Source organism: Sorex fumeus, unplaced genomic scaffold (assembly GCF_029834395.1).
Source record: "Sorex fumeus unplaced genomic scaffold, SorFum_2.1 ptg000047l, whole genome shotgun sequence".
In the NCBI taxonomy this organism is placed as follows: domain Eukaryota; kingdom Metazoa; phylum Chordata; class Mammalia; order Eulipotyphla; family Soricidae; genus Sorex; species Sorex fumeus.
Genome location: NW_026606104.1, coordinates 38,455,154 through 38,482,300, shown reverse-complemented (window position 1 = coordinate 38,482,300; position 27,147 = coordinate 38,455,154). Strand labels below are relative to the sequence as shown.

Here is a 27,147-nt window from a genome sequence, read left to right as displayed (position 1 = left end):
CTGGGTTCGATTCCCAGCATCCCTATGATCCCCTGAGCACCACCAGGGGTAATTCCTGAGTGCAGAGCCAGGAGTAACCTCTGTGTATCACCAGGTGTGACCCAAAAAGAAAAAAAAAAGTGCTGCTCAAAGGTCTGAGTGCTCATGTCTGCCAGCACCCACTGAGGTGGGAACTGTCTACCTCCCCAAGCACCACCCAGTGTGGCCCCGAACCCAAAGTTAAAAAAAAAAAAAAAAGAACTCACAGGAGGAATTACAAACCACAAGAAGTTAACAGACAAAACCAACAGATGAAGCTTACCAAATCTTGGCAGGTTCTGTAGAATGAGTCACATCTCAGATTAGAGATAAGAAAGGATAGAAACCCCAAGTAAAGAACAGGATGGGGATCAAAGCAACAGTGTGACCAGCATACAGGGAACTTGTCCTGAAGGTGGCCGACGTGGGTTCAGTCCCCAGCATCCCAAATATTCCCCCCAAATCTTACTGGGAGTGATCTCAGTGCAGAACCAGGAGTAAGTCCTAAGCACAGCCGGGTGTGGCTCCAAAACCAAAGAATAGGGTTGTATGAAGGGGGACAAAAGAGTGACATTGCCAGTATTAGCACTGACAGGTGAAGAGCTACTAGATTTCCTAAGACTGTTATTAGCACTTCAGTTCTTCACCTGACTTCACAGCCTTGCGCAGGCACTGCCCATGGTGCATCCCTTGGCACCAGGTTTCCCCATTCCTCCACCACCTGTGCCCCCCAATCCTACCTGGCACTAAGGCGCTGGTAAGGTAGGTCCCAATGGCCAGCACGAAGAATGGTGAAATCATGGCTTGCTCTGAGTCCCGTTCTCTCTGGAGCCCAGAGGTTTGGTCCACGTGGGTGGGAGGAGGTGGGCTGGCACCGACCAGCCGTTAGCTGATGTTAACAGATGTTCCGATCCTAGAAATAAAGGAAAAAGACACATGGGCCCCCAACTTCAGAGCTCACTACCACATTCACTGCTCATTCCAGCAGTAAATTTACAAAACACCTGTTTCCTAATCATCCAGGTCATCTGTTCCTACGGAGGTAGGCGCTGGGATGCAAAACCCAGGTGGTCTGTTCCGCTCCCGCCGTGACCCACCGGGAGCCTGTGAGGTATGTGTTCTATGGAGCCATACCCCTGGCTTGGCAGGGGTCACAGAGGTGTGCGTTTCATGGGTGTGGAGCTGGACAGTCTTTCCTTGATGTTTCCCAGGGGCTGGCCTGCACAGCACAGTCTCCCAGAGAGACCCCAACTTCATTCCTCACAACTCCCTGCGGTGCTTCCGTGGTGGTTCTCAGGCCAGGCCCATGGAATCACTGTTCTAAATAGTCTCGAGGCATTTGATCTTCTGTGCTCCCCGTACAACAGGGACACTTCTCATGCCCTCCCAGTGGAGGCGGGTCATTTATCTAGAGAAAATTGGTGGGAAAGACATACTTGGAGTGATGGGCTGGTCTGCCAACATTTCCAGGCAGTGTGACATTGCAGATTGCCTTGTTGTTGTTTTGATGCTCTTTTCTGCATTTCTCAAATGCTCTCCTGTTTAGGTTACCATGACCTATTATTCACTGCCGTACTGGGGATCAAACCCAGGGTCTCTCTCCTGTGAGGTTTGTGCTTTCTTGAGTCACATCCCTGGCTTGCATAAGGCCCTAAGCTGGATTCCTAGCACTGCATGGTCCCCAGTGCCACCACATGTGGCCCTTGTGGCCCCCAGCACCACAGGCCAGAACAACCATCAGACCAGCACACTGGGCCAAGTATTGCCCCAGAGTGACCTGGGGCTCTTGAGTCCCACTGGGGAGACCTCCAACAATAATAAATACAACCTCAACATGCTATTTATAAAAAAAAAAAAAAGACCCACTGGAAGGAAATGCACCAAAAAAAAAAATGTAGCTGTGGTTTTCTCTGAGCGGTAGGACTGTGAATGATTATTTTCTCTTCTTTTTATTTTTTTAATTTTCCAAATTGCCTAAAATGAGTATGTATAAATGGTATAAGAATGTTTTTAAATTGTGGTCATCTGTTGGGATCAAAAGACAACTTTTGTGCAGAAAAGTCCAAATGATCCCCTTGGCTGCTGAGAATGTACTAACCCTGTGTGTATAAATGTTACTGGAAGATGAGGAATTTCAAATGACAAGCGATTCACTGGGAAGCCATTATTTCCACCAACCCCAAGATGAAAAGGATTCCTCCACTTTTGGGAAACAGCAGTAATGCGCAACATTGTACCTTGAGACAGTGTCCAGGTCCTCAGAGATAAGAGCCTCTGCCACACAACGCATGCTGGGCTGGAGAGAGGACCGGCCTATGCAAATGCTAGAGGCCTGGCTTCAACATCCAGCACCAAATGGTTCCCCGTGTACTGCCAATGTGCCCCCCTCCCCCAAAAATAAAAAAAAGCAAAAGTTTTGAAGTGCAATCTGAACCAGAGTGAAAGCCTGCAGAGGTGGCTCTGATGGCCCTCCTGGGCTGCTGTGGCTGGGTTCTGCTGGGAGTGACCCCTAGGGCCTCTGAATGCAGTGTGGGAGATCCCGTCCCTCTAACGTGTATGCTGAGACCAGCAAGTTCATAGTACACAGAGCACATGCCTTGCCTGTCGAGGTCCTGGGTTTGATTCCAAAGCCACCTGCCCCCCACCAGCCCCAGAGTATGTCTAGGAGTATCCCACCTTCCTTGTCGATAAAGAAGCAAGTGACAAATGTCCCTTTATTTCTAGTGATAATTGGTGAAAAAACCTTGTCACTCCATCCTGGCACTCCACCCAGAAAACACCCATTGGCCCCCAACCACACCATCCAATTGCACACCCCAGCATGTCTCTACCCTGTCCCTATCTACTTGGCCCCTTGATAGAAATCAGCTCAGAGGTGGGGAGAAGGGCAGAAAAAGGCAGGAAAGACTTTCACAGCACCTCATAGCACTCAACTGTGGTGGGATTTCTGGTGGTATTTTTTTTAAATCTTTTTTTTTCTTCCTTTCTTTTGTGTCATGCCTGGTGATGCTCAGGGGTTAATCCTGGCTCTACATTCAGGAATCATTCCTGCTGGTTCTTAGGGGACCATATGGGATGCCAGGGATCAAATCCAGGTTGGCCAGGTGCAAGGCAAATACACTGTACTAGTGCTGTTTATTTTAATTTCCAAACAGCTCTAGAGTAACTCCTACCATGAGAGAAAATGTTAATCTGGGACCGAAGTGATAGCACTGGAGTTAAGGTACTTGCCTTGCATCTGGCTAGCTAGTTTGAATCTGTCACTGCATATGGTTCCCTGAGCACTGCCAGGAATCTCCTGATCACCACTGGGAATGCATCCTCCACTCCTCAAATGAAATGCAATGGATAAACAAATATACTGAAATGCATCGAAAATGGCTCAAAAACTTAAGTCCCTTCTTCCAGAAAGCCTCTGGGATGGTCACTCATTCCAAAATACACCTGGGAATGAATGGCACAGAACAATCACTCCAAGGGCCAAAGCAATGGTTCAGTGGATAGGGCACTTGCTTTGCACACAACTGGCTTGGGTTTGATCCCTGGCATCCCATATGGTGCCCTAAGCCCACCAGGAGTGATCCCTGAATGGAGAGACAGAGTAAACCCTGAGAACCGTTGGGTGTGGTCCCAAAACAATTTAAAAAAACTGACAAAAAAAAAAATCACTGCAGGTACCTCTGTTTTCAAAGTCATTCTTTCCTCGCTAGCCCAGTGCACTGGGAACTCCTAAGATCAGGGACTTTGACTTGTTTCCTCTATTCTTAGCACCTGCACACAGGGACTGACATTAATAGAAAGCCCGTGTTCTAAGGAGGAAGAAAAGAATCATCCCCAAATCCTTCCCCTGCCTGTGTTTTTATCTCCAGTGTCAACACAGATGTGGAACTAACAGTGTCCCAGTCCTGATGGCGAAATGGAGGTTGGTACAACTGGATAAAATCACAATGGAAAACTGACAGCATTTACCCAAATCTAAGCACCATACATAGGTCCTTTAACCCACCCAGTCTCGACAGAAATGCATACCTGTTCACCAACAGAAACGTCCAGGATTGCTGTCTCAGCCCAGTTTAAGTGACCTCAAGAGCCATGTCCAGCTGCAGCAGGTGCAGTGAATGCACTGTGTAGGGCCTTAAGAATTCCCACCTTTAGCCTATTACTACACAGGAAGGCATGTCCTTTTTATGTAAGGAAAGAACAGCTCTGAAACCACTTGCTCTGGGTAACAAGCAGGCAGACAGGCCCACAGAACTCTGGCCTCAGGGCTGGGGACCACAGAATTAGCCAGGAGGTTGCCTGAGGCCCCAACCTTGGACCCCATGGCAAGATCCCCAGCTCTCAAATGAAGGATATGAAATTTAAAACAGGTACATTTGTGTAAGCACCACCACAGTCAGAACACAGAATGATCCAATTTCACCCCAAACTCTCCCATGCAATCTTTGTAGTCACACACAACCCCAGCCCCTTCCCCCCACCCCGCAGTCCTAAATCTTGGAACCGCCTGCTGTCTGCATCCCCATAGTTTGACTGGTTTATATTAAATCTGTAGATTGCTTTGGGGAGGATTCATATCTTTGCAATGTCCAGCTTTTTGATCACATTACACACAACAGCATTTAGTAATGTGTAGTCATTCTTTTCTTTAAAAAAAAAAAAGTATTGAGTTTAGGTAACAAGGGTACAAAGTCATTTGTAGTCTAGGTGCTGTTAAATATATACCAGTGCATTTCACTTGGGAGATGGGGAGTTATTGTAATGTTATTGCTTCAAACTGTATTTTGCTAGCACATAGAAAAACCACACATTTGGGAACCAGAGCAATAATCGAGGGTAGAGTGCTTGCCTGGGTTCTATTCCCGGCATTCCCTATGATCCCTGAACACTGCCAGAAGTGATCCCCGATAGCAGAGCCCAGGAGTAAGCCTTGAGCACACACATGCATGACCCCCAAACAAACAAACAAAAACCAAATCCTGAAGAAACTTTCAAAGGAAATGAACATAGACAGCTCTATGATAAAAGCCCCCTGAAACCCAGAATTGAAAAAATTCCTTGGGGGGCTAGAGAGATAATACAATGGGTAGAGCATTTGCCTTACTCTTTAATCAACCAGGTTCCATCCCTGGCACCAACATATAATGCCTCGACCACCACCAGGAGTGATTCCCTAAGCAGAGTCCAGAGTAAGCCCTGAGCACAGCCAGCGTGACCCCCCCAAAAAAAAGCAAAAAAAAAAAAAAAAAAAAAAAAAAAAAAAAAAGGAAAGAAAGAAAGACTCGGTACCTAAACTCAGAGTAACATTTGCCAAGCTCTCTTTAATCCTGGCTTCTGACATGGTTTGGGGGCAACCTCTCTACCCATAACAGAGGGAATGAATTAGCAGGAGATAGTCAGTATCTACGTGGCAGTGGCATCAAAACCAGAAGTCAGAAGGGGGAGGAGGGCAGCAGGGATGGGGTTCTGTGGTGAAAATATGTGAAGGCCTGAGTTCGATCCCTGGCATGGCAAAGCAAAACAAAACTAAGCCAAACACTTAGGAATGCAGGCCTCTGTGTGTAAATGTAAACCACACCAACATACCACACATGCCCAATTCCCAAGGACACATGCAGCATATTCAGGGTCCCAGAAATACGCTTCCATGAAGATCTTTGGGGAGTGGAAGAATTCAACAAGAATTAGGGAGAGGGAGGGGCTGGAGCGATAGTGCAGTGGGTAGGGCATTTGCCTTGCATGTGGCCGACCCGGGTTTGATCCCTGGCATCCCATGTGGTCCCCCAAGAACCGCCAGGAGTGATGATTCCTGAGTGCAGAGCCAGGAGTAACCCCTAAACATTGCTGGGTGTGACCCAAAAAGCAAAAAAAAAATTAGGGAGGGGGAGATACGTTCATTTCCCTAGCACCACAAATGGTACCCCAAACCCCACCAAGAGTGATCCCGGAGCGCAGAGCCAGGAGTAACCTCCTGAGCACAAATGGGAAACCAAAACACAAAACACACACACACTTTTGGGCTGGGGCAGTATCACAGGGGTGAGCATGCACCCTGATATGGTGTAAGTCCCACACCACACACCCGCCCTCCCAAGCACAGTTGGGTGTGGCTGGGGTGATCCCAGCACTGCAGACCCCAAGCAGTACCGCATCCTTGGGCCTGTGCATGTGCATCTGGCCTGTGTGGCAGAATATCACTAGGAGTGACCCCTGAAAGCTCCCTGACCACTGCATGGGTGGTCGTCCCAGAAAAAAAAAATCAAGGTTTGACTTATGGGGGCTGGAGAGAGAGTATAGTGGAAAGGGAACTTGTGTTGCAAGTAGCCAACCCAGGTTCAATCCCCATTCCCCTGTGTGGTCCTCTTAGCACTGCCAGGAATATTTCCTGACTGCAGAGCCAGGAGTAAGCCCTGAGAATTGCCAGGTGTGCTCCCCCCAACCAAAAAAATAGAGAAATATCAGTTCTCATATGCTAAGAACACAGTGTGTTCAACTCTGCACCCTATAGGAGAGACAGTACAGTGAGTAAGTAGGACACAGCTGCAAGCTGACCTGGGTTCCATCCCCAAAATCAACCTACGGTTCCCTTCAGCCCTGCCAGGAGTGATCCCTGAGCACAGAGCCAGGATTCAGCCTAAGGACACTGCTGAATGTGGTCCTCAATGCCACCCCTCCAAAAAAAAATTAAAAAACAAAAAACAGGTAAACAAGGCAAAGAGAGGGTGGAGGGTAGCCCTGAGCAAGCTAAAGGGCTGGTCATTCTTGCTGGCCTCTTTTGATGCCTGCTGTTGGGGGATGGCAAAGGCCATCTGTCTTCGAAGCCCAACCTCATGCAGACAATCCGCACTATTGGCACTTACAGAAAGGTGCCAAGTTCCAGTCTGGGATGCTCAGACTCTGGCCCCAGGTCTGTGGGTGCAAATGGACAGTTGACCTCAGTGGGGACAGGAAAGCAGGGAAAACCTAAAACCCCTCCAAAAGCCAGACGCTGCCATCTCCACCCGCCCCTGCCCCTTCACAGCGGCCCAGTGTGCTCTGGCAGACCAGGATGATGGATGGACTCCTTGGGCGCAAACTGAGGCCGCTGGGGCCCCTGCACCACCACCCCAGCTCAGCATGGAGCCTTCGGGTGTGTGCCAGTCCCAGCACCCCCACCTTGCACCGTCGCTGCCAAGCTCCCCGCCAAACTCCCAGCTCCGTGCCCTGAATATTCATGACAAGTGTGCAAGAGCCCTGGCCAGGCTCTGGCCAGGGCGAAGGCGCAGCTACAGGGGAGGGAGCAAAGGGGCTGGGCTTTGGCTCGCAGGCCCTGGGGCGAAGGGCACAGGAGCCCCTCGGAGTTGGCAGAAAGCCCACCCTGGGTCAGATCTCAAAAGACCCAGAACAAAGTGCAGTGTAACGAGACTGAAGTGAACCAGTGCGGTTTCTGGGGCACTTATGTTGTTCCCAGGCTCGCCTGTGGGGACTGTTCTCATCTGCGATGTCCACTCTGTGCCACAGGCAGGGCCAGCTGCCCTCCTGTGACAGGTCAGGGTGAACACGGGTCACTTCTAGTCCCTGGTGGCCACGTGCCATCCACCCAAACTGGGCACGGCCGCCCCATGCCTCAGTTTCCCCACTTCAGGGAAGGAAAGACAAGTGCCCACTCCACTTCCCACCAGGGCAGACACAGCCAAAGGTGCACAGCCAAGGGTGGGAGGCTGGGGCACACCGGGAGGGGGGCTGGGCGGGAATGAGCTCTCCCACCTGAGCGGCCTGGCCAGGCGGCAGGTGAAGAAGCAGAGCAGACTCAAGGTTAACAGCAGCAGGAGGAGCGAGAGGACCGCCGTGAGGACTGTGCCCAGCGTGGGAGACGGGAGGGCCATCACAGGGACCGGAGGACTCCACAGAATGGCCATCACACCCGGGTCACTGCAGCCTCCGGTGCTGGCCTCCAAAGCCCTAGATCAGTGGCCCTGAGCTGGCTCTGACCTCAAACTAATCTTCAAGGATTAGCTCAGAAGGGAGGGTAAGGGAGGAGGGGGGCAACCCACAAAGCTCCCCTTACCCAGGGGGTCCTCCCCGATGCTCGGGCCATTCCATCTGCTTTACTCTTCATTCCTGGGTATGTTAGGGTCTGTGCTAGGGACTAAGGGCTCAATGGGGGTGGGGGTCAGTCTCTGGGCTCCTGAGGACTCCTCAGCGTCCAGCACAAATTCTGTACCACCAGAGTGGTGACGTGTCCCTGGGAGTCCCTAGCAGTTATTTGTTTGGGACCTTAAGGTCCCAGAAAATCTGGGCTGGGGATGAGCCTCTAAATATGTTCCCCAAAGTATCAGACAATGAAAACTACTTGGCTATAAAGTAGAAAAAGTCCTGTATCCTCAATGGTTCCCTAGGGAAGGGCAGTGCCTGAGGAATTTTCTGGCACAATGGAAATATTCTTGGGCTGGAGTGACAGTACAGCAGGTAGGGCATTTGTCTTGCATGTGGCCAACCCAGGTTGGATCCTTGGCATCCCATATGGTCCCCCAAGCACCACCAGGAGTAATTCCTGAGTGCACTGCTGGGGTGTGTCCCCTAAACAAAGAAAAACAGCAACAACAGAGGAAATGTTTACTATAATGATCTGAGAATTTAGTTAAGACGCACTTGGGGGATGTGTGCCAGAGAAGATTGTGAGCGAAATGCTCAGGCTTGCCTGCGGAAGGCCCTAGTTCCACCTCCCAACACTGCATGAGTCCCCCAAGCACGGCTAGGTACTGGCCCCTGAGCACAGGAGCAACTCTCAAACTCTTTTGGGTATAATAATCCCCAGATTCTCCAAAGTAACTGCAGGGATGGATACCTTCATCTCCTCTTACCTGTACCACTAGAACGGGGCGGAGATCCCAGGAGAGTTAGGGCAATGTTGGATCTGATGGTACAGCAGTTAAGGCGCTTGCCTTGCATGTAGCTGACCTGAGTTTGATCCCCGGCACCACAAATGGGTTTCGTGAGCCCTGTCAAGGGTGATCCCTGAGTGAAGAGCCAGGAGGAAGCCCATTCAGCTGGGTATGGCCCCCAAAACAAAAGCAATAAAAGAAAAAAAGAAAAAAGGCATAGTGTAATAGGGTAACCACATTCAAAGTCTTTTTCTTTTTGGGGGGGGGTCACACCCGGCGATGCTCAGGGGTTCGCCTGGCTCTGCACTCGGGGGACCATATGGGATGCTGGGAATCGAACCCATATGCAAGGCAAACGCCCTATCTGCTATACTATTGCTCCAGCCCCTCAAAGTCAACATTATTTTTTTTTGGCTCCCAAACCAAAATAAATGTCATGGGGGCTGCTCCCTATGAATTTGGTCTGGGGACATGGGCTTGGATCAGGTGCTGGGATTCACACAGTAAGTACCAGCATTAAACATGGTCTCATACATACCAGTCATGCGCCTACCACTGAGTCATTCCCCCTCACCTCCACCCCTGTATCCAAACTTAGAAACTTCGCCCTTCTAACCCCCCTATCCCCCCAGCAAACAAGTTCTATTCTCCCTAAGCCAGACCCACTCAGTCAGAATCTCCCAGGACCTGGCTTCAGCAACACTGCCTTAGTGATCATTCCAAAGAGCAGAGGGAAAGAGAAGACTGGCAGGCCGGCTCCGAAGTCACTCTCCCCCCACGCACACAGGGAGCCGTGGGACCTGCCCGGATGTGTCCTCTGGGCTGTGTCCGGGGGACCCAGGGCCTCTTCCCAGTCGCTGTGGCTCTACAGGAAGTGCAGGTGCCCCCGTCCCCCAGGTGGGGAGGGTCTGGGGCACCCCAACTCACGATGTGGGCTGTAGCGGTTGTCTGAGAGAGAGGACGCTTCAGCTGAAGATCAGCCTGGTACTGTTTCAGCTGCAGGGTCAGGGAGAGGGACAGCGAGTCCCTCCTCAGCCAAGTGCAGTGTCTTGGCAGGCCGGGCTGGCAGGACTGGACTCATTCACAGAGGGAAGTTATTTATGGTTGCCAGCAGCAGTCGGGGGCGGAGGGCTGGGGCAGGAATGTGTGGTGGTCAGAGGGGCTGCAGGTTAGGCTTGGGGAGGGCCGGGGACCAGGCGGGGCAGGGAGCAAGGCTCTGACCTCAGCCCCAGCAGCACCCAGGGCGGCACCGCACCCCGCAGCCCACGCCGGCAGCAAGCAGATGTGAGAGCACCCGGAGAGGCCGGTGTCCGCCTGCCCACAGCCAAACCGCTGCGTCTTTAGGGCTCCAAAGAGACGCCAGCTGTCCCCCAACACCTCCACCCTGGACACCTCTGCACACTGCGTTCCCTGGTCTGGAATGTTCCCCGCTGGCCACACCATGAAACCTTTCCAACGTCCTTCCACAGGACTTCCACTCTGCCTGGCCGCGCTGCACCCCGGCCCCAGCCCAGGCGGTCACTTCTGCGCCTCCTTGAGCTCCCAAAGCCCCAGCACTCAAGCCTGGGTCGTGTTTATCAGAGGCCCAGAGTCACTGGCCGTCACCTCCTCCCCATGACCCCGAGAACAGGGAGCACATTCTGCTGACGGCAGAGGCTGGCGGGCAGCTGGGCGGGCAGACTCATTGCGGCGGGGTGAGGGGCAGGAGGGGCAGCTCACCAGCAGTCGGCATGCACTCTGGAGCCGGGCTGCAGGTTCAAATCCCGCCTCTGACTCTTTCCAGCTGGGGGCGGGGGGCAGAGAGCAAGCAACACCTCTTTGCTGCTCAGGCTTCCTTTCCCACCTGCAAAGCTGTGGGGAGGAGGGTTGGGCCCCAGGTCCCCTGAGAACTGCTAGGAGCAATCCCTGGTGGCACTCAACCAACCTTAAAAGAAAAAAACATATATTGTTGCAAGGAATATAAGCTACTACTTGCATGGAAAGGCTCCAAACAGAGCCCGGGACACGGTGTTCAGTGGGTGCTCAGGGAACGCTGGCTTGCAGCTCTGGTCACGGGGTGTGCAGGGGAGACTCAGCGGCCACAGATGGGCAAGTGGGGCAGCTGGGGGGCTAGACCAGAACAAACAGACCTTTCTCTGCCCACTGGGCCATGCAGCCATGTGCCGCTGAGTGTTCCCACAGAGACGCTCACAGGACAGGCCCCAGCTAAACCCTAGAAGGGGGAAAGGCTTGTCTGCACCTCCATGGCTGGGGATGGGGTCATCTAAGGAAAGAGGTTCCAGGGCTTAATGTTAAGAGTTCCACGTTTCCTGGGAGAACCAACGTGCTGTGTGTGTGTGTGTGTGTGTGTGTGTGTATCTTCTCCTCCCTCTCCCTTTCTCTCTCTGTCTTCTCTCTCTCTCTCTCTCTCTCTCTCTCTCTCTCTCACACACACACACACACACACACACACACACACACACACACACGCACACACATGCATAGGAAGAGACAAACAACCGACCAGACAGCCTGACGCTTTCTTTTCCTCTTGAAGGAGAGAGAACACGCAGGGTCAGCCAGGAAGGTTCGTGGAGGGGCTGGGAGGAAAGCCAGGGTGCAAGCACGGGAGGGCCGAGTTGAACAAAGAAGGTGCTCCCAGCAGGAGGCCCTGACGTGCTAAGGCAGGAGACAGGAAGACAGGACTGAGGTCAGTGAGAGAGGAAGGAGCGGCTGCTGGCCAGGGCAGGGGCCGGCCGCTGGCATGGTCCTCAGAGCCTCTGTCCTGCACCCTCCGTGGCCTGCCATGCTTCCACGCTTCTCCCTTTCCAGCCAGCACGCTGGAGCAGAGGGTCCACTCTCGAGCAGGTTCCTGCGTCAGAAATAGAAGCCCCAAGAGACTGGGCTCTAGACACTCTGGACACTACACACTGGCTCCCCGGGCAGAGCTGGGGCTGGGCAAGTGGTCACAGTCCAAGTGGTGGTGGGAGAGCCGGCCGCCAGGAGGTGAGGGGGCGCATGCCCCGTGACACAGGCCAGAGCTGTGTGTGCTGCAGCCCGGGTGGAGGAGGGGGAGCGGGGCCAGCCATGGCACAGGCACACAGGCTTCCACCAGCTGAGAAGGATGTCCCCAGATACCCTGCTCTGTCCCAAGCCTAGAGGTTGAGCAGGGTGAAGGGTGGGGCTCCAAATCACCGACATTCTAGAATTCCAGGCAGGAACAATTTCTATCACTTGTAGAGAACTTTTCAAACAGACTATTCTAGGAAAATCCTTATTTTATCCACCTTGTTATGGTACTTATTTTGGGGGGGAGGGGTGGAGGATACACACCCAGTAGTAATTGGGAGCCATGTGCTAGAAATTGAACCCAGGCTCCACTGTGCAAGGCATGCACTCAAGCCTTTGGGGTCAACCTTCCTGGCCCTGGATACTTCTTTGTCTTTTTTTTTGGGGGGGGGGTTGGGGGGGTCACACCCAACTGTGCTCAGGGCTTATTCCTGGTGATGCTTGGGGGGGGGGGGTTGTGGCACTGGAGAGTGGCCCCAGGTCAGCTGCACGCAAGACAAGTGCCCTCCCTATTTTACTCTGCCTCTTTTAAAATAAATAAATAAATAAATAAAAATGTTGTTTTGGGGACTGTATCTGCTTTCGGCAGGGCTTTGGGGACCATATGTGCTGTTGGGGATGTTAAGAAGGGTCAGCCATATGCAAGACAATCACTTTAGCCCCTATCTCAACAACCCTCCCAACTAAATTTTAAGTTCCACTATTTTCTTAGGGCTGGAGTGATAGCACAGCGGTAGGGCATTTGCCTTACAAGCGGCCAACATGGCCAACCCGAGTTCGATTCCTCCGCCCCTCTCAGAGAGCCCGGCAAACTACCGAGTTATCTTGCCCGCACGGCAGAGCCTGGCAAGCTCCCCATGACATATTCGATATGCCAAACACAGTAACAACAAAGTCTCCAATGGAGACGTTACTGGGCCCGCTCGAGCAAATCGATGAACAGGAGGACCATGACTATTTTCTTAACAGAACTTCATAGTCCTAACTATGCTTAACTTCAGACCCCCTGAAGGCTTTGTGTATACTAATATATTTAATCCTCACAGCAAGCTACAAAGTAGACAGCATTATCGTTTTATCTTTCTATTCTTTCTGCAGTGCTGGAGATGAAACCCAGAGCCTCACGCATGTCAAGCAAATGCTCTACCTCCCCCTGAGCCTCGCCCCTGGGTTCAAGGCAGGCACTACGATTATTGCACCTTACAGGTAACTCAACATGTGCAGAGATTAAGTAGCCTTCCCCAGGTCACCAGGCCAAGCCAGAAATCACAGTTCCTTTGCAGATGTTTGTTTTCCAGGACCAGGTGTTAACTCTTAATTGTGCCAGCACGACTGAACAGGCAGCACCATATCCTGTCCGCAACATGTAGATTACATGCTATTGACGGATGGATGACAGGGGGCTGGCTACCGTCTGACTCCTACACTCATCACGCTGCTCTTGAACTGTGCACACATGCAGATGCCTCACCTAAGCCACACTATGTGGGAGGCAGAGGGAAGAGGGGCTGCCCCGGGGTGCACAGAGGCGGACTGGCCGACTGTCCCCTCTGGAATCGGGGGGCACTAGTCCCTGATCACTGCCCACACCTTGCCTGCCCCTGGGAATTGCAGGGTCTATGGAGGGTGGGGTGAGCCGAGACTTGGCTCCTTCTCTGGCCAGTTCTCTGGACCGCTGGACATACCTTTCCTCCTGCAGAGCCCTGGATCCAGCTGGCGCTTCCGCAGGACGCTGCACTACCGTGGCTCACCCGTGCCAGTGCCCTGGCAGGCAGCCTGCCCTGGGAGGGGATGCCTCCAGCCCACAGAGGTATGCACAGCCCCCCGTGAGAGGGCTGAGGTGGCTCGACACTGGGGGTGGGGAGGTGGAACTGTGAACTTCAACCTGCTGGGCCTCGGTCAACATAAGATGCATCCTGGCTGGCACGAGCAGGGGGGCTGGAGAACATCCTGCTGGCCTCAGAATGAGGAATACTTGGATGTTCTCACAGATAAGGCCTGCTCCAGCCGGGCCCAAGATAATGGAGAGTCTCCCGACTCCTGGCTGTTCGCTCATGCATCTGATAGTCACAGTGACCCTGGGAGGTAGCAGGGAAGGGATGATGACATCCAGCCTCCAGATAGGAAACCCAGACCCGAGCACGCAAGGCTCCCTGAGCAAGGACGACCAGCTGACTGCTGTGGGGGCTCGGCCAGTGGTGCTGTTATCAGAATGGGGGTGGGGCGGGGATGGGGGGAGAGGCTGGAGCACTGCACACCCTGAGTTTCATCCCTGAGAGCCCCAGCACTGCCAGACTGAGCCTGATCAGTCAGACCCTCCCCTAGCCAAGCTCCGTGCAGACTGAGGGAGTGCTATTCTGACCCTGAGCACTGCTAAGAGACAATTTTGGAAGGAACAAAGAGATAAATAAAGGCCAGAGGGCGGCTCACCTTAGACCAGCACTTCCAGTGCTACTGAGTGAACCAGGCTTGTTCAGCGTGGCCTGTGCAGCCCCTCGACTGCTCCCGCTGCCCTCAGAAGGGCACACTGCCAGCAACAGGCGCTGGGAAGAGGGTGGGAGAAATACCACACAGGCGCCGCTTTCACTCAGCTTTCCAAGACCTGGGAAGCGGGCAATCAGGTCGGTCTGAGAAGAAAACTGACTCAGAAAGTCTAAGAGAGGGCCAGAGGGCCTGCCTTGCATGCACCACCTGGCACCCCAAGTAAGCCCTGAGCGTAGCCGGATGTGGCCCAATAACAAATAAAAGATTCAAGTTCGAGGGAGGTGCCAAGACAGAGCAGACAGCAGACGGGGCGGGATTCAGCTGCACTGGTGCAGTCCTACCAGCCCACCCAGACACAAGAACACAAGTGCATTTTCCAACACTGGTGGCAGTCCGAGTGCAGAGGCAGGGAGGTGTGTGTGTGTGTGTGTGTGTGTGTGTGTGTATTCTGGACTGTTGGCAGTGAGGGCTATAGGACTCTGACTCTATGTGTTATGTGTAGTGGTGTGTATGTCTCCCTCGCAGGAGAACTGTGGGACTCTGTTTGTGTGTGTTTATATGTGTGTTTGTGTGCACACGTGCACTCACTGAGCTCCTGGCAGGAGAGCTGTAGGACTGTGTGTGTGTGTGTGTATATGTGTGCATGTGTGTGTGTATATGCACTGGGTCCTGGCAGGAGAGCTGCAGGACTCTGTGTGTACATGAGCGTGTGTGCGCGTGCACATGCACACTGGGTCCCTGGCAGGAGAGCTGTAGGACTCTGTTCGTGTGTGTGTGTGTGTGTGTGTGTGTGTGTGTGTGAGCGCATTCAGTCCCTGGCAGAAGAGCTGTAAGACTCTGTATGTGTGTGCATGCATGTGAATGCGTGTGCATGTGTGCACTGGGTCCCTGGCAGGAGAGCTGTAGTGTTCCCACCATGCGCACGTCCAGATACTGTCCCGTGACTGGTCCTTGTGTCAGGCTGCTCCCTCCACCCACACTGGCTCCTCCTGGGCCCTCACATGATTGCGGGCTCCTGGATATCATCTCCTATCAAGTCTGAGCTTCAGGTCTCTGGAGTTCTAAGGGCAGCCTGGGGTCATAGAGTCCTGGCAGAACACTCTAGGCAGCTTCCTCATCCGTAAAGCAGGCATAGTAAACACCACTGCCTGGCGCTTTCTCGGAGGAAGGAACTTGCATGCTGTAAAGTTGTTCCACAGATGACCTCGGCCCTCCCCTGCACCCTCTGAAGACTGCAAAAACATTCGCCAGCCAGAATCCATTCCCGCAACCTAATCACGACCACGACTTACTTTGCAGCCATGCCACCCTCAGTACCTCCCAGTGAGTCTTGAGTGGCTAATGCTGAAAAACTCAACTGGATGATGTGTTGAAAGGTCTGAGGCAGTGAGGAGGGCCCTCTGTGGAGCCTGAAGGTGAAGCGATCCTCAAAATGCAAGAGATGCAGAGAGGCAAGAGTCTTTGGTATAGGAGCTAAAGACATAGTACAGGGGTAATACACTCGCTTTGCACGTGGTCAACCCAGGTTCGATTCCCAGAATCCTATATGCTCCTCCAAGCATGGTCAGGAGTGATTCCTGGAGCCAGAAATAACCCCTATTCTTGGTTCTTGTCAGGAGAGCTGTAAGAACTCTGTGTGCATGCATGTGCGTGAGCATACTCAGTCCCTGGCAGGATAGCTTAAGGACTCTTGTGTTTGTGCACGTGTGTGTGTGTGTGTGTGTGTGAGTGCATTCAGTCCCTGGCAGGAGAGCTGGAAGACTCTGTATGTGTGTATGCATGTGCATGTGTACTGGGTCCCTGGCAGGACAGCTGTAGAACTTGTGTATGTACGTGTGTATGTGTGAGCATACTGTCTTACTTAGACCACTAAGTGTGGCCCAAACACACACACACACACACACACACACACACACACACACACACACACACAGTATCACAGTTTGAGTCCCTGGATGCATCTATGCCTGAAATTCACCTCTGACCATCCTGCTTACAAAGATCAATTACTTCCCCTTATTGTTTGCTATACATTTTCTGTTACTTAGTACACAGTGTCTGTACTCAGAACTCAGATCAACCTGTTTTTCTTACATTGTAAGCAACCATGCTATGTTTGTTCTGAAAACTGTTTCTACCAAGGGAGAAAAAAAATCTTAAAAAAAAAAAAGACAGGTAAGTTCTTAGTGCAGGATAAAATAAGAAGCCAGCTGAATGTTTGCTTTTTGGGGGATCTGTAAATTTGTCAAAAATTGTTGATCTGCAATGGTGTTTGCCTAACCGCCCTGCTGGGTGCAGGACTAGGAGCCTGTCCCACGGCAAACAGCTGTCCATTCAGTTCACAGCCTATCTGACCTCCCACCCCCCCTTCCCCCCTCCCCACCCCTGCAGGTGTACTGTGGTGCTAGGCTCCATGCTGGGGCTGCAGGTACAACCTTCAGTCTAGTCATACTACACATGTTTACAGGGTTTCATGTAATAGCCCCAGGAGGTCGGCTTACAGGGTAAAGACAGTTACACCCCTTGTCTAAGGGGAAAAGGAAGACAGAGGTGAAATGACTTGCACAAGGTCCCTCTTTCTCCCTGCATCAGTCTGGCTCCAAGCCCAGTGCTTTGCCTTCCTGTCATAGGTGTGTGTGTGTGGTGTGGTGTGGTGTGGTGTGGTTTGGAGGGTTGGGAGAAATAGGGAAATGGAGGGCTGGGTTGTCCTTTGTTTTTTTTTTTTCTTTTTGGGTCACACCCTGCAGGGGTTACACCTGCTCATGCACTCAGGAATTGCTCCTGGCAGTACTCGGGAGACCATATGGGATGCTGGAATTCGAACCCGGGTTTGGCTGTGTGCAAGGCAAACGCCCTACCCACTGTGCTATCGCTCCAGCCCCTGGGTTTGTCCTTTCTTTGAGTTAATTTGTTCCACTTAGGGACAGATAGAGAAGTTAAAATGTTAAAGAAGTGATGGTACAGTGGGTAGAGCACTTGCCTTGCACACAGCCCACCCAGGTTTGATCCCCGCCATCCTAAGCACCACCAGGAGTGATCCCTCAGTGCAGAGCCCTGAGCACTGCTGGGTGTGAGCCAACAACCAACAAAACAAAATGTTAAAGAAGTTGGAGGGGCCAGAGCGATAGGACAAGAGGGAGGGCTCTACCTTGCAAGCAGCCGACCTGGGTTCAATCCCCAGCATCCCATAAGGTCCCCTGAGCACAGCCAGGAGTAATCCTGAGCGCAGAGCTAAGAGTAACCCCCGAAGATTGCCAGGTATGACTCAAGAAGCCAAAAGAGCAGAAAAGAAATTGAGAGGTGGCTTAGCGAGGAGGCCTGATACCTGGCACAGTAGGCGTAATAACCCCCACCACAAAATCCAGTGAAAAACAAAAAGGCTGGAAGAAGCTGGAAAGCAAGTATCTGAGCTTGCTGGACAGCATGAATCCAAGGCTGGAAGCCCCAGCCCTTTGGCCTGACAGCTTTGCCCCGAGCCGGGGCTCTGAACCTGCTAGCAGATAAGAGGGGCCAGGCATTGCCAATATTCAGGTCCCAGGTGCTTTCCTGGGCAGCTCTTCCAACCCTAAGCCAGTTGTCCTGGCTGCTCTTGTGTCCCATTCTCAAACTCAGCATCCCCTCGGCTGTCGGCCCTTCCTTATGGCCTATTCAGCCAAGCTGGGCTCCTCACTGTTCAGTGTGCAAGACTAAGGCGCTGAACCAAGCGGCCTGAGTCCCTGCAGGAGGGCCAAATGGAGAAGGAGGAAACCAGAAAAGGGACAGACTGGGGGGATGGTGGAGGGGGTAAGTCACGGGACTATCCTGAGCTGGAAGGGACCCCTAATCACTGCCCCCTGCCCCCAGAGGAAATTAAATGACAGGATGCCAATGGAGAAAAAGGCAGGAAGGAGGACGGGAGGAAAGCTGGTGTGCGCAGCTCAGGGAGGTCAGGTCTTCGCATGAAGTCATCTCACTGGGGCCTTGCAAAACTCCCAGGAGTCAAATATGTAATGGTCAAATTCGGTCTGTGGAATCTGTTATTTTTTTGGGGGGGTGAGGGTAGGGGTGAGCATTAGGGCCAAACTCAGCAGTGCGCAAGAGCTACTCCTGACTTTGTACTCAAGGATCGCTCCTGGCAGTGACTTACCCACTACACTATCTCCCCAGCTCCCGTGTCTCATATTTGGGATAAGACAACACATGTGAGGGGCTGAAGCAAAAGCACAGCAGGGTAATGTTGACAAGTGGCTGAACCAGGTTTGATCAATCGGGGCGCCCCACTGGCCCCCCCGAGCCCTGCTAACAGTGATCCGTGAGCTCAGAGCCAGGAGTCAGCCCTGAGCACCACAGGATGTGACACCCCCTCACCCCCCAAAAGGGGGAAAATGGCAGCCCCCAACACTGTCTCTTGGTGAGACCCACACTGCAGTCCCAGGCTCACCCTCCAGCTTCCACTCTGGGTTTGTGGAAACTTAAGCCTTTTTTTTGGGGGGGGGGTCACACCTGGCGATGAACAGGGGTTACTTCTGGCTCTGCACTCAGGTGTTACTCCCGGCGGTGCCCAGGAGACCATATGGGATGCTGGAAATCGAACCCAGGTCGGCCGCGTGCAAGGCAAACGCCCTACCCGCTGTGCTATCTCTCCAGCCCCTCAAGCCTTTGTCTTTGCTGACACCATGTCTTCCCTTTCCCAGAGCCACTCTGGCTCTCTCTATTCCAGGTTAGCTGAACCCGCTTGTCCAGCCTGCACTCATTCTGCTTCAATTAACTTATGGCCTATCTATCACTGAACTGGTGTTTGCATGCAACTATCCACAGCCTGCATGTAACTATCCACAGCCCAGGGCAGAGTCAGGAAAGCCAAGGATGGGCATGGATGGGGGAGCTTCTCACTGAGCTTCCCCACCTGGATTTGTTTAGTGATTCCCTAAACCCCAGTTTAATCTTCCTGAACACTGCAGCACATTGGCAGTGAGCATGGGTTATGTCCTGGCCACAGAGCTTTGAAAGTGATTGTAGGGGCAGAAGCCACAGTACAATGGGTAAGGCGTTTGCCTTGCATGCGGCTGACCTGGGTTTGTTGCCCCCTTCATCCCATATGGTCCCCCAGCACCAATAGGAGTAACCTCTGGGCATTGCTGGGTATGACCCAAAAAGGAAAAAAAAGAGCGATTTCAGGTTCCTTATCTCTCTCACAGGCCAGGTGATCCTTGTCATGCAAGGTTGTTGTCGTCAAAAAAAAAAAGTAGTATCAGTCACAAGATAAAATTCAATGAACTTTGTATTTTGAAAGCACTTAGCAGAGCCCAGCAAACATCAGGAATTTGTTGAAGTGATTGGAGAAATCCACAGAATCATGAAAACCACCACCAACAAAACAATACCTGCATTCATTGTGCTCAGCCACCCAGCCAGAGGGAGGGACTTTTAGGATCTTTTGGGGACTTTTAAAGAGAACGGAAAAAAAAAGGCACTGATAGGTTAAGTAGATTGCCTTTGGTGACACAGCAAGCAAGTGGCAGTCTGAGATATTCTCCAAAATACCAACTTGTGACCTGGGATCAGGTGAGCTGAAATAACTGTGCACAGACTCAACCATAAAGTGCTGACCCAGAAGAGATTGCAGAAGAGTCTTACACCAGAACCTTTGCTTTCAACCAAACTACCAGCACATCAGAGCGGAAGGGACTCCAGGAATCGGGCCAGACTTTCTCTGCAGAGCCTGAGGTCCAGAGAATTAGTCTGACTCTGTCTGACCTTCCTCAGTCAGGGCCAGTTAAAGAACCACCACCTGGGGGCCAGGGAGAGAAGGTTCAAAGGGCTGCGCTTAGCAAACAGGAGTTCAGTCTTCGGATCAACCTATGGTGGATCAAGGTCGGGTGTGGTCCAAAAACAGACAAAAGGAACCAGCACCTTTGTTTCCTCGCTGGAATCCTCTATCATTGAGCACCACCTGGACCAGAGGGGCCATCAGGGAAGAGGGCTGGAAATGCAGCAGGATTATTTCCAGCAGAAGGGGAGGCAAGAAAGTGGTGGTGTAAGATGGTCTTTTTGGAGAACAGTGAGACCCTGCCTGGGGGAGTGAAAGACTGGGGAAGGGCAAGAAGCCATCATACTGCTGATTCGCCATGTGGACTATTTCCACTTTTGTTCGGTTTATTTAATTTTGGGTTTTTTGTTGTTGTTGTTTTGCTTTTTGAGTGCACAGGGGTCACTCCTGGCTCAGCACCCAGGAATTACCCCTGGTGGTGTTCAGGGGACCATATGGGATGCTGGGAATCGAACCCAGGTCAGCTGTGTGCAAGGCAAACACCCTAAAATGAGGCCACTGGGGGCCTGAGGAGATACAGTACAGCTGGTCAGGCACTTGTCTTGCACAGAGTCGACCCAAGTTTGATCTCCGGCACCCCATACGGTTCCCTGAGCCTGCCAGGGCACAGAGCCAGGAGTGAGCCCTGAGCACAGATGGGTGTAGCCAAAAAAGAGAAAAAGGAAAAGCAAACCAGGCCCAGTCAGGTGGAGCTGGCGCCCTGGGGGAGGCGATGTGAGGTGTGGGGATCCCAAGGGTCCCCAAACCTGAGGAAGAAAGAGGCGCTCTGGCTCATTGGCACTGAGACAAGGATCAGGCTTGATTTTTTTTTTTCCAGGCTTAGATTCTTCATCACCCAACAGAAGAGCTGCCCCCACTGCCCTAAGCAAGCAGTGACATCACAGGAGACAGCAGGGAATCCAGGCAGCACAGGGACTTCAGAGGAAAAACAAAACGATGAGTGCTTTTACTGGAACTGCCATATTCAAATGGGCAAGAATCTGAAATAAGCATGAATGTACACACCAGAGAAAAAGAGAGCAGGGGCTGGAGAGATAGCAACAGACCCGGGTTTGGTCCCCCCCGCACCTCATGGCCCCCTGAGCGTGCTAGGAGTCAGCTGGGTGTGGCACCAAAACTAAGAAAGCAAGAAAAAAACTTAGAAAGGAAAAAAAACTTAAATAGATAAGACACATAATGGGAATGTCCTATGGGACATAATGGGAAAAATATTCATAGGACATGGCTCTGTACTCAGGAATTACTCCTGGCAGTGCTCGGGGGACCATATGGGATGCTGGGAATCGAACCCGGGTGGGCCGCATGCAAGGCAAACGCCCTACCCGCTGTACTAGGATATTTTTGTCCCTGAATACTATTGAGCAGTTTCCCCGGCCCCCTGAGAACTAAAGTTGATAAATAAAATAATGAGCTTCCACCCCACACACAAACAACACAATTTAACCTATTCAAAAAAGAAAACACGGAAATACTCATAGAAAAATTTGTATTAGAAAAATGAAAATTAAACCCATGCACACCACTTGAGTGGCAAAAGTTAAGACAACTTACAAAGTTCAAAATTTGTTTAAGTGCTTGGAAAACCCCCAACAAGCAGATGTCTCATCAAGAGCTCATTAGCGTGTAAAATAGTGCAGTGACTGTGGAAAAGAATCAAACATGTATCACTCAGCGATTCCACTCCTAAATATCTGTTTTAAAAAGGAAAACCGGGGGCAAGCACGCATGCTTTGCAGGCGGGGAGGCTTGGGTGCGACCCTGGCATGGCACGGCATTGAACCTGAATTCAGACTATTGAGTCTCTGCGCATCACCAGATGTGGGCCCCAAACCGAATCAAACCAACTAAAAAAGGGCTCAAGGAGACGGCTCGAAAGGCTGCAGTGTGTGCAAGCAGGAGCCAGGATTTGATTCCTGATACCACATGGTCCCCTGAGCACCAGTACCAAGGAGCCACCCCCAAACACCACGGGTAGACACCTCAAAACAACAACAACAACAAAATCTGAAATCACGGGAAGCTGGGGAGATAGCTCAGTGGGTAGGGGTGCTTCTAGGCATGTGCCAGGACCTGAGTTCCAACCCTGGTACCACACAGGTCCTCCCAGCACATTCTGGTATAACGCATGGCAGCCAAAGCTATTTCACATCCTAGGGCCCTGGCTCTGAACCACCTGCCTGTTCAACACCCCAGGGAGTGGCCCCAGGACCCTGAGCTCTGCTTGCCTTCCCACTCCCAAAATACAGTCATGTATAAGGAGTACTGTTAACAATACCCCTGCAGGCGGATCACTCAAACAGGTGGCAAGAGAGCACAGGATGACTGGCGTGGGAGCAGCAAAGGGGGCCACAGAACTCACTGCAGTGAGAGAGACTATTTTCAATCTTGTTTAGCCAACACAGTTCTAAGATAATGCTTATTTGTCAAAAGTCATCAAATTGGTGGACCGGAGAGGCAGGACAAAGGTCCAGGCTTTTGCACACCCTGGTTCAATCCAAAGCATCTATCTAGTTCCCCAAATACTGCCAAGGTCCCCTCCTGAGCAGAGCTCAGAGCACCAAACCCCCCTCCCACCCTGCCAAAATTCATCAACTTGGAGACAGGGATGTCGCCCATCGCTAGAATATACGCTGATTTAGGTTCAGTCCCTGGCACCACAAAAGAAGAAGAAATGGACATGCAAGTGCTGAACTATACTTAATAATAACTGGAGTCCCTAGAGAGGAAAATAAATGAAGGGAGATAATTGAGGTGGCAATAAAATTAACCTTGAGGGGACTGAGATAGTACAGTGACTAAGTAAAAAGGTAACCTTGAAACTAAAAAACAGGTACTTGATTTGAATGATACACAGCAGGTAGGGCGCTTGTCCTACATGAGACGCCCCAGGGAATGAACCAAGCCCGCCAAGAGTAACACCTGAGTGCAGAACTAGGAGTAAACCCTGAGCACGGGTGGAGGTGGTCCAAAACCAAAGATAAAATAAACAGAAAGTTGAGTGAACGTCACAATCAGGAAGCGCCAGCCCAGCAAGCAGGGAGCAGTGCAGCTGAAGGCTGTGAACCTGTAAGCCGCGTGGCCAGCAAAGCACGCAAGCACTGGACCCCATGCACAACTCACCAGCTCACCTCGAATATGCAAGATGGCCAGGCTGTGCACAACCACTGGTCTTTTCACAATAAAGGGACAGGGAGGAGATTAAGAAAAACTATTAAAAGGGGCTGGAGAAATAGCACAGCGGGTAGGGCGTTTGCCTTGCACGCAGCCGACCCAGGTTGATTCCCAGCATCCCATATAGTCCCCTGAGCACCGCCAGGAGTATCTCCTGAGTGCAGAGCCAGGAGTAACCCCTGTGCATCGCCGGGTATGACCCAAAAAGCAAAAAAAAAAAAAACAAAAAAAACCCCAAAAACAAAAACCTTTAAAAAAAAAGCAGTTATCCTTTAAAAAAAAAAGACCTTAGGGGCCTGAGGGGATGGAGTGGGCACTTGGGCACTCTGTGTCGTGTTGGAGTGATGTATACATGGAAGCAACATCAACAATACTGTAAACCATAGGATCAGGGTTGTTTTTCTTTTAAATAATTCAAAGCCTGGGAAGCTACCTGTGGTATATTCGATATGCCAAAACAGTAATAACGGGCCTCATTTTATTCCTCTGACCCTGAAAAAGCCTCCAATATGGCCCTTTTGGGAAGGATGAGAAAGGAGAGGCTGCTAAAATCTCAGGGCTGGGACGAACAGAGGTGTTAATGGCGCCCACTCAAGCAAGTCGATGAACAAAGTGCTACAGTGCTATAAAAAAGTGATATTGCTGGGCTGGAGCAATATCAGCACATAGGGGTTTGCCTTGCACTTGGCCAATCCCTCGTACTCCATATGGTTCCCCAAGCAACCATCAGAAGTAATTCCTGAGTGCGGGATCCAGGAGTAACCCCTGAGCATTGCTGGGTGTGGCCCAAAAAACAAAGTGATATTGCATGAAAAAGGACCAAAAGAGAGGGAAAATCCACATTCAGAAATGTAACATCAGGTTGCCTTGCACACAGCCAACCCAGGTTCAATCCCCAACACCACCTATGGTCCCCAGAGCACTGCCAGAAGTGATTCTTGAGTGTAGGGTTAGGAGTAACCCTAAGCATTGCCAGATATGGCAAAAAAAAAAAAAAGCAACATCTATCAAGAGATGACAACAACAGTCTAAAAGTCTATATAAAAACACCATTTCACTGTATCACTGTCATCCTGTTGCTCATCGATTTTCTCGAGCGGGTGCCGGTAACGTCCCCATTTGTCCCAGCCCTGAGATTTTAGCAGCCTCTCCTTACTTGTCTTTCCCAATGAACTGCCATATTGGAGGCTCTTTCAGGGTCAGGGGAATGAGACCCGTTATTGTTACTGTTTTTGGCCTATCGAATACGCCACGGGTAGCTTGCCAGGCTCTGCCATGCAAAAAAAAAAATCATTTACCATTAAAAATCAACTTGAAACCAAAGTAAGGGAATTTAAATGGAGAACTTCTTCTTGTTGGGCCACATGGGTAGTGCTGGGGGTGAGGGGCTGTCCTGGTTCCTTGTTCAGGGGCCAGCCAGCTGGTGCTTGAGGACCAGTCAGTAGGATCACCCCCAGCTCCTGACCCCAGAATTTTATATCCAACTAAACTGTCCCTTAAAGTTAAAGGCTAACAAAAACTAAAACTAAAACATTTTAAATTACTCAAGTCTGTCTTTCTCTAAAGTGAGCAATATCACTCCCCCCAGAGGCATTAGAATGATGGGAATCAGGGAATGGTCTGGATTGTAACTAGTGGGGAGAGGCTTGCTTTTAGTTTACTGAAAGAAGGCACATGGGCTGGGGTGGCACTGAAAAATTTTGCTTTGTTTGGGGGCGGCACTGGCAGGGCTCAGAGCTTACTCCTGGTCCTGTGCTCAGGGGGCCATATCGCATGCCAAGAATCAAATCTGGGTCAGCCACATGCAAGGCAAGTGCTTTTTCCACTGTACTGTCTCTCCAGTCCTTGAATAATTTTAAGGAGGCATTCGGCCAAAGAAGTTTGGGAGCCTCTGGCTTATGTAATTTCTCAGATAAAAGAGAAGAACATGGAGAGCATATACTATATTAACTAAGAACTAAAATATCTAGACAATTTGAATGTGATATTAGGATTGAAGAGAATGTTGGTAGTTATGAAAGCTGATGGAAGAGGGAGTGAGGGATATGAGAACATGCTACTTTCTGTAGGTAAAACTACTAAAATTTATGGACAAGTGGGGCCAGAGTTGTGTTACAACAGGTACGGTGTTTGCCTTACACATGACTGACCTGAACTTGATCCCCAGCATACCATACGGTTCCCTGTGCCCTACCAGGAGTAACTCCACAGTGCATAGCCAAGAGTAACCCCTGAGCACAGCTGGGTATGTATGTCCCGTCTCCCCCACCCCCCCAAAAAATTAAGAACAACAAAGCATTAAAATGAGAGGAAAAAAAAGAACATATTGAAATTCAAATGCAGGATGGTTGAAACAGTACTACACACACATTCTTTTCAGTAACACACGAACATTTAAAAAATGAATCACATATGAGGCCATAAAGCAGGGATCACATTTTAAATAACAAGTTTACAGATTCCACATTCTGTCCACAGTACAAGTCAGAAATTACATTTTTTTAAAGGATGACTAATTCCGCAGACTCCAAAACTTAAGACATCCCTAAAGAACTTACTGATCAAAGTAAAATCAGTTGACATGTAACACTAGGCCCAAATGATAAGAATACATTAAAATTTATAATACTAATACAAAATATTAATAAAAATAAACAGGGCCAGGGATGTAGCTCAAAAGTTAAGGGTCTGATCCCTGGCGCCACAAAAAGAAAAAAAAAATCCAGTCACTTATTAATTACAAATTAGGGCCAGGGATGTGAGTCAGCATAAAGCACATGACTTGCATGCAAGAGACCTGGGTTCCATCCCCAGCACTGAACAAAACAATACAGAAGGGCCAGAATGATAGTACAGGGGCTGGAGCGATAGCACAGCGGGTAGGGCGTTTGCCTTGCACGCAGCCAACATGGCCGACCCAGGTTCGATTCCCAGCATCCCATATGGTCCCCCGAGCACCGCCAGGAGTAATTCCTGAGTACATGAGCCAGGAGTAACCCCTGAGCATCGCCGGGTGTAACCCAAAAAGCAAATAAATAAATAAATAAAACATAATGATAGTACATGCAGGCACTTGCCTGGCACGAAAGTTGACCAAGGTTCGATCCTGGGAACCACAGTGTCCTGAGTTTGCCAGTAGTGAGCATGGAGCTGGAGTAAGCCCCAAGTACCGCCAGGTCTAGCCAACCCCCTCACCCCCACATATATAGATAAATAACTACCAATTCAAAAGGCAAGTGAAAGCGAAGCCCAGACTCAGGATGGTACTTGCATTTGACTCAGTTTCTCCCCTCCCCTTTGTGACCTGGGGACACTTACCATCTCGGGGGCCCCACAGAGCTTACTTACACCTATCAGGGTGGAAGCAACATCTGCTTGAACTTTTTCTCTTTTTTATGGGGGTTGGGGTTGGGGAATTTGTGAGCAGCATTCAGAACTGCTCAGGGCATACTCTAGGCTTGGTGCTCGTGCGGGTCACCCCAATCACATTGGTGCCAGGCATATGACCCAGACCTCCTGCATGCAAAGCGTCTGATTCAGTCTATTAGAACTTTCTTTGTGACCCTCAAACTTTTTTGGGGGGTGGCCATGCCTGACAGTGCTCAAGGCTTCCTCCTGGCTCTATGCTCAAGGATCACTCCTGGCAGTGCTCAGGCAACCATATGTGGTGCTGGGGATCGAACCCAGGTCAGCTGTGTGCAAGGTGAGAATCCTGTCCACTATATCCTGCATTGGCTGTTCCTTGCCTGGACC

General features: G+C 51.0%; 1 protein-coding gene across 2 annotated transcripts in view; it reads right to left on the bottom strand.

The window, feature by feature from the left end:
• ALPL (alkaline phosphatase, biomineralization associated) overlaps positions 1 to 27,147 on the bottom strand; it is a 57,355-nt gene that overhangs the window by 16,792 nt on the left and 13,416 nt on the right. Inside the window, exons 1-2 of one of the 2 annotated variants that reach the window (XM_056122843.1) lie at positions 9,810 to 9,894; positions 759 to 931 (exon numbers count right to left, since the gene is read on the bottom strand). In XM_056122843.1, the coding sequence (XP_055978818.1) occupies positions 759 to 819 (61 nt within the window). In that variant the 5' untranslated portion in view covers positions 820 to 931; positions 9,810 to 9,894. Of the gene's footprint in view, positions 1 to 758; positions 932 to 9,809; positions 9,895 to 27,147 lie in introns of those variants that run through there. The other variant, XM_056122842.1, reaches the window with a different exon arrangement.